The sequence below is a fragment of the Callorhinus ursinus genome, unplaced genomic scaffold (assembly GCF_003265705.2).
Source record: "Callorhinus ursinus isolate GAN/ISIS: 27379988/994484 unplaced genomic scaffold, GSC_fseal_2.0 scaffold2031, whole genome shotgun sequence".
NCBI classification, from domain to species: Eukaryota; Metazoa; Chordata; class Mammalia; order Carnivora; family Otariidae; genus Callorhinus; species Callorhinus ursinus.
Genome location: NW_027399085.1, coordinates 2571 through 8858, shown reverse-complemented (window position 1 = coordinate 8858; position 6288 = coordinate 2571). Strand labels below are relative to the sequence as shown.

The window sequence follows — 6288 nt, the reverse complement described above, 5'->3', positions numbered from 1 at the left end:
GAACAGAATGTAAGGCTCTGCTCTGCGGAAAGTCTGTGTCCGGGGCTGCAGTTTGGGGCACTGCCACGCAGCACCCCTGCTGCACAAACCCCACGCGGGGGAGGATGTGGCTTAAGGCCGGGTCCGTCGAGACCCCATTTCCTGCGGGAGAAGCTGCCCTGGGAGGGAGGCGGGGAACAAAGCTGAGCCCCCAGCAGAGCTGGAGCCAGAGGTGTCCCTCCTCATCTCCTCCCCCGCCCCCCCGCACTCCTGTGACAGCCACAAGGCTCACCGGAGAGGGCAGGCCCTCTGTGCAGGACGTCTCCCTGGCTCAGGGCCCAGGGCTCCGAGCTTCCTGGAACTTGGGGGGCTCTGGCGTGGAGATCACCGCTGCTGCATTCCCTGCGATGCATGCACGAAGATGGGCCTGGCCTCTGTGTTGGAAGCTAAAAGAAAAATTTCTCACCGACCCGGACTTGGGATGTGGGACGTGGTGTGTGTGCGTGTGCGGGCGCGCGCGTCTGAGTGTGGGTAGGCGTACACACGTGTGCACGTGCGTTTAGCAGCTGGGGTGAGGCAGGGAATAGGGAGGGGAACTCAGAGGCTGGTCTGGCTGGTGCTTCCTCCCTCAGTCAGCCCCGGGCCAGGAGGCAGAACTGAGCCAGGGAGAAGAGCAGGGCACTGACAAAGCCCAGGCGTCTAAAGACTGAGAGTTCGTGGACCAAGCTTGGAAATCAGCTACCAGCCCTCCCTTCATCCCGGCCCCTCCCTGGGGGAAGGAGGCAGGAAACGGGCCAAGGGTCCGGAACGGTGGCGGGCACACACGCACCGCTACCCTAGGTTAACGTCTGCCCCTGCGAAAACGACCCACGACGCGATCTGGCATGCCCGTGCTCCCAGTGACCCAGGGGCAGCCACGGCAACCCCTGAAGTAGGGACAGAGGGAGCATGGGTAAAGAAGTGGGCAGAGGGGGAGGGGAAGGGCACCCAGAGAGGAGGAGCATGGCCTACTCACTTGGCCCTTTGGGAGGACCGCGTCTCTGTTGGAGTCACTGCCTTCTCCTGCAGCGGCCGCCACCTCTGCCTCCCGTGTCCTCCTGGCCACAGATTTCTTGCCGGCGGCGCCCGCGTGCTTGGACTGTTTGGGTCCCGAAGGGACCAAGGAATACCTCTCGGACCTCCCAAGCAGCGGGACACCGGAGATCGGGGGGAAGGTGGCTGGTTCCAGGGGAGCAGCCGAGACTCTCTGCCCCCAGGAAGGGAAGCTTTTGCCCGGGGCCACTTTTGAGGCCCCCCCTAGGCATTTCTTCTCCTGGGCCGCCTTACTCCTCGAGGTGGCCTGGGGCAGGCCACCTGCAGCGGCAGCAACAGCAGCAGCTCCCTGGTAGCTGGGCCTGCTCTCCCCCTTCCCCCAGACCACACTTGGCATTTTCTTAGAGGAGGAGACGTCCAGCTCTCCAACGGCCTGCCTCTCCACAACCGAAGTGAATCCTCGGGGAGCGGAGGTCAGGAAAGGGCCCCGCACGTGAAGGAACTTCTCCCTGACGTGGAAATTCGCGTGTCTGGCTGTGTCCCCGGGATCCTCGGGGCTGCTGGGCTTGGCTGGGCCGCCTTCTTTGGAGTAAATGCTCACCCTCGTCAGCTGTATCTCGCTGAACTCATCTGAGGACTCGGGGTCGGAGGGCAGCCCGCCGGGGCCTTCGGTGGCCGGGGGCCGCTGGCGATCCACCCGGACGGTCGACCTGCCCTTGGCTCCTCTTTTCGGGTTCCCCCAGGCCCGGCCCCACTCGGGCCCACCGACGTGCAGCGGGGCGGCGGAAGGCGGCCGCGACCCCACGCGGCCCAGGGCGAGCGCGCCTCGCCCACTGGGCCCTGCCTCGAGGCCGGCCCAACGGCCCGACGCCTCCACGGCGCCGCTCTCCGGGGACGGGTTTCTCCGCAGGCCCCGGGCATCGCGGTCTGTCAGCTGCTGCTCCGTGTTCGCCGCGGACTCGTCAGCGAGGTGGGACGCGTAGTCCAGGGCGTCCCCCTTGTCGTCGGCCGGGGCGCCGGGGCGGCCTTCGCGGCCCCACGGCACCGGCCCTCCCGCTTCCATCACTTCCCGCTCGGACTCGAAGCCCTCGGCGTCTGGGAACCCACCCTCGCCCTCGCCCTCGCCGCTGCGCGGCGGCCCCGGATCCAGACCTCGTCCCGGGGCCCGCGGGGCCCGGCGGCCGGCGGGGCGGACGCTGGCCTGCCCCCCGCCCTCCGGGCTCAGACCCAGACCCACTCCCCAGGCAGAGACCTCATCCGGAGCGCTCATGCCGGCCACGCCGCGCAGCCCGGGTTCGAGGGAGCCGATCGCCCTTGTCCCGGCGCGACAGGCGAGAGGGGAGAGGCGCGAGGCGATTGACGCGCGACGTGCGACGGGAGCCGCGAGGCCTCCTGGCGACGCAGGCCGTCACCGCCGGCGCCGCACGAGATCGCCTCAAACAACGCGCGGCTTTGTGCGCGCTTCCGACGCCTGCGCCGTGGCCTCCTCATTGGTCCGCGCCTCTCCTTGGCCCGCCCCTTGTTGGCCCGCCCCTCGAGGCCCTAACCAATAGGGTCGAGGTCCTTTGGTTCGCCTTGGAGCCGGTCGGGGGCTGGGTGTCCGCGAGTCCGGGCGTTGGTCCGGCTGTTCTGGTCCTGCCGCCCCTGGGCCAGAACCTGCTTTCCACCTGGAGTCACGGCTCTGAGCCTCTGTCTTCCCCATCCGCCGAGCCCGGTGAGCCGGCACCTGTCTCTGGGGTCGTGGGGACGACAGGTCGGGACGGAGGGGAGGCACCTAGCGCACAGAGGATTCGCCGGCTTTTGTTCCACCGCGGCACTTAGGACCCGATGGGAAAGCGGGCACGGGAAGCCCGCGGTCAGCCATCGGGGGACGGGTGGCATATGTTCCCCGCGAAGGGTCCGAGAGCAAACGTTGTCATATTTACGTGCCTTTGGGTCTCTGTCGCAACCCCTCGACCGCGTTGGGCGATCAGATTGGTCCGTGGCTCTGTGCCCAGGGAACTTTATTGGCAGGCGGGTTTGGCGCACGGGCTGGGCGTTGCCCCCCTCCTCCCGGCCCCTCGTCCTCTCCGAGGCAATTCAAAAAGGAGGGAATCCCAGTGGCCAGTGCACACACCAAAAGTCGCTCACCATCGCTAATCCCAGAGGTGCGAACTAAAACCTCGAATCGGTGTTCACACACCAGACTTTCGACGATCAAAGACCTGAACCATTCCAAGGGCGGGAGCGGTTGTGAGCAAACGGGTGCTTTTGCCCACTGCTGGGGCTGGGGGTTGGGGGGAGGCGGCGGAAGGGGCGCGGCGGCGGCGGCGCGGAACAGCCCTTTGGGAGGGTATTTGGCAGAATCCAATGCAAAGCAACTTACACAATAGGTGCTACGTGCCCGGCCCTCATGTAAGCGTTGTAGTTGACTAGTCACGCATCCACAATGGGTCGAGGTACCCACTATTCCCGCCCTCTTACAGGGGAGGAAACGGGCACTGAGAGGTTCAGCCACTCGCCCAAGGTCATTAGGATTGCTGGGATCCCTGGCAGGATCAAAAGCACGCAGTTTGGCTCCCGAGTCCTCGCTTTGAGCGGAAACCCTTAAAGCAGAGAAGACGCACATTTCCCTCCACCACCCAGCAAATCTGCTGCCGGCTACTTCTCCTGGAGACTCGCTCGTTCAGGTAGTGGATGAGGAAGGACACGTGCACTACTCGTACGTTGGTGATGAGAAAAACTGGGAACACTCTAAATCCCCATCAGTGAGGAAATGAATGAAAGCGACAGGAAGTGTGTGCATCCTGAAGACTTGAAAGGCGGCAGTCAAAAGGAACGCGAGAGGCCACGTTCACAGATTTCAAAGCATCCTCGCGACTGAATAGAGCAATTTGGAGGTCAGTGGAGCTGGACACACATTTGTAAATAATGAAATGAAATGAAGAGAAAACAAGAACCACTCCTATACGGAGAATACGTAGAGGTGTATGTACCAGTATGTCGAGAGGTCTGGAGCAAGGCACAGCTATGTAGGCCTAACGGTGGTGGGGGCGGTGGGGGTGGTGGGGGTGGGGCGCCAGTTGTCTCTCAGATTTTCCTGAAACTACCCGTCCCCAGCTTCTCTGAGCTAAGCAGTCCTGATATCTGGGCAGTGGTCCCTCCCTCCCTTGGCTTCTGGGAGGTCCTGGCGTGTTAGAATTTCCCTTGCTTGCCACCCAGCCCCTACTCGAAGGGCCCTCCGTTCCTTCCGTACTTTTCCGTCCTCTCTTTCCCATTCATGCTCCTCTGCCTGCCCCTCGCCTCTCCTTCCTGCATCCTACTCTGGCTGATCCCCAAGAGAGGCCTGGGGTGCCCGAACACTCCTTGCCTACGTGAGCTCCAAGGCCCAGTGTCACTGGGTCTGCGCCTGAGAAGCCTGTCGTGCTGGAGAAGGTTACAGAGCAGGGGAGACTGGGCACACTCTAAGTCTGCGATAAGCCTCCTCCTCAAGCGTGCCCCCCCACTATCCCTGCCTGTGTGTGAAAAACGCCCTCTCCCACTTCTCCCATTGACTCGTAAGGTCATGGTGTGCCATCTCAGACCTGCTAAAATGGATCACGGAGGATAGAGCAGAATCTCCTCTACCCACCACCCTCCTAGGAAACATTGCCGATGGATCCAGCGGAGGCCTCCTTGTCCCTCTCCCCCACAGACAGAATCCTAGAGCCTTTTCACACCTTCCCCGCTCTCGTCATCCCTGGGGCTCTCCCACCTCCTCTTTGGTTGCATCCTATAGGTCGCCACCGATGTCCATAATCTCTGCTAACTCTCCCCCTTCAGCCTCGCCAGGATCCCATATTGGTTTCGACTCACCTGTTCGGTCTGTGGTGGGGACCAGTGTCAGAGGATCCACTTGGCCTCCCCCACCATGATAGCTTCTTACCCCACAGACCAATGGCCCAATGTAGGGGTTTTTGCCCCAACTGCCACGTGTATCAGTTGTCAACCCCTGGACTGGAGAAGTGACCCCTGCCTTGGTCCATGACTGGATCTCTATCCCCAATTCCTTTTATTTACCAGGGTCTCCTAAGCCCCAGTCTAACCAGGCCCCGCAGTGACACTTTGGGGCTCCAGAATCAATGTCACCTCAGACCCTGTGTCCAATAGTCCTAGACACGTCTGGGTATTCCTCTTTCCCCAGGGCACCGTCACCTGAGAAAGGGCAGTCCTTTTCTGGAGAGAAGGACAGTGGCATCATAAACAGTATATATACTCACCGCCTGGTTTCCAGACCCTTCCTCCTCAGGACTCCCCCACCTCCTCAGCCAGTGGGACCGGTCTCAAAATTGGCTCCGGACCGGGAACTGAGCAATAAATCGTGACTCTTTCTGGGACGACCACCCTCTTTTCTCTTGCCTTTTTCTGGCGGTCATTGCCCCGAGGGAGCCAGGCTGTCGGAAGCATCCTCTCAGCTCCGTGCCTGTCAAGCAGTCTCTCTCTCTCTCTCTCTCTCTCTCTTTTAAATTTTTTAAAGATTTTTTGGGGGAATTTATTCATTTGGCAGAGATACAGAGAGAGAGTGCATGAGCTGGGGAGAGGGGGAGAGGGAAAGGGAGAAGCAGGCTCCCCGCTGAGCCAGGAGCCCGATGTGGGGCTCGATCCCAGGACCCCGGGATCATGACCCGAGCCGAAGGCAGATGCTCAACCATCTGAGCCACCCAGGTGCCCCAAGTCAAGCACTCTTGACTGCCCCTCTGACCTTGCCGGGTGTTACTGGAGACCTGGTCTCCTGGAGTCTCCTGATCAAGAGCCACCCCTGCCCTCTGCTAGGTCAGAATTCCATCGTCCCCATGGATGGGACTGGGCCCAGGCCGGGACCACTTTCCTTCCGTCATCTGCATCGGCCTGCAGACGGGAGCAGCCGCTGAGCTTCTTGGCGATGCTGGGGCCCCCTCTCACCAGAACACCCCCGATGGCTTTGGTGAATGGTGTGTCCTCTCGGCCCTTCCATGGAGCATAACCATCTGGCCATGTGCCTGGCCTCACGGGTTCTATCCGTTCCAGCATGCCTGCCTCACTCAACCCCCTTGTTCCTTCCTCTGCCACCTGCTGGTCCAAGGCAGGGACTCTCGCTTCCCTCCCTGTGGGCCATCACTTCCTTAAAGCTTTGAAGGGCCACTCTGGTGGTGAATCTGCTCGTCTCCTGGAGTCCCTGCCAGCACGGGAAATCCCGGGGGACCAGAACGTGCCCCCCCCCACTCAGTAAAACCTGCTTATCCAGTCTTCCCTTTGCTGTCCTCTTGATCCAGCACCCTC

At 61.9% G+C, this 6288-nt stretch overlaps 1 protein-coding gene across 1 annotated transcript; it reads right to left on the bottom strand.

Moving 5' to 3' along the window:
• Positions 1-6: 6 nt before the first annotated feature.
• On the bottom strand, positions 7-2395 carry LOC112818704 (uncharacterized protein CXorf49 homolog). Its single transcript, XM_025865837.2, has 2 exons — positions 995-2395; positions 7-425 (listed from the first exon to the last, which is right to left on the bottom strand). Exons 1-2 carry the CDS (start codon positions 2279-2281, stop codon positions 222-224), a joined length of 1491 nt encoding a protein of 496 aa, XP_025721622.2. The 5' UTR covers positions 2282-2395; the 3' UTR covers positions 7-221.
• Between the last annotated feature and the right edge of the window lie 3893 nt (positions 2396-6288).

What these genes read in the sequence shown, in the direction of transcription:
- LOC112818704 (XM_025865837.2), bottom strand. Translation starts at nt 2,281, where the DNA reads ATGAGCGCTCCGGATGAGGTCTCTGCCTGGGGAGTGGGTCTGGGTCTG. An exon ending in CGGTCCTCCCAAAGGGCCAA is followed by an intron (nt 426 to 994) that starts GTGAGTAGGCCA and finishes TTTTTCTTTTAG; the next exon opens with CTTCCAACACAGAGGCCAGG.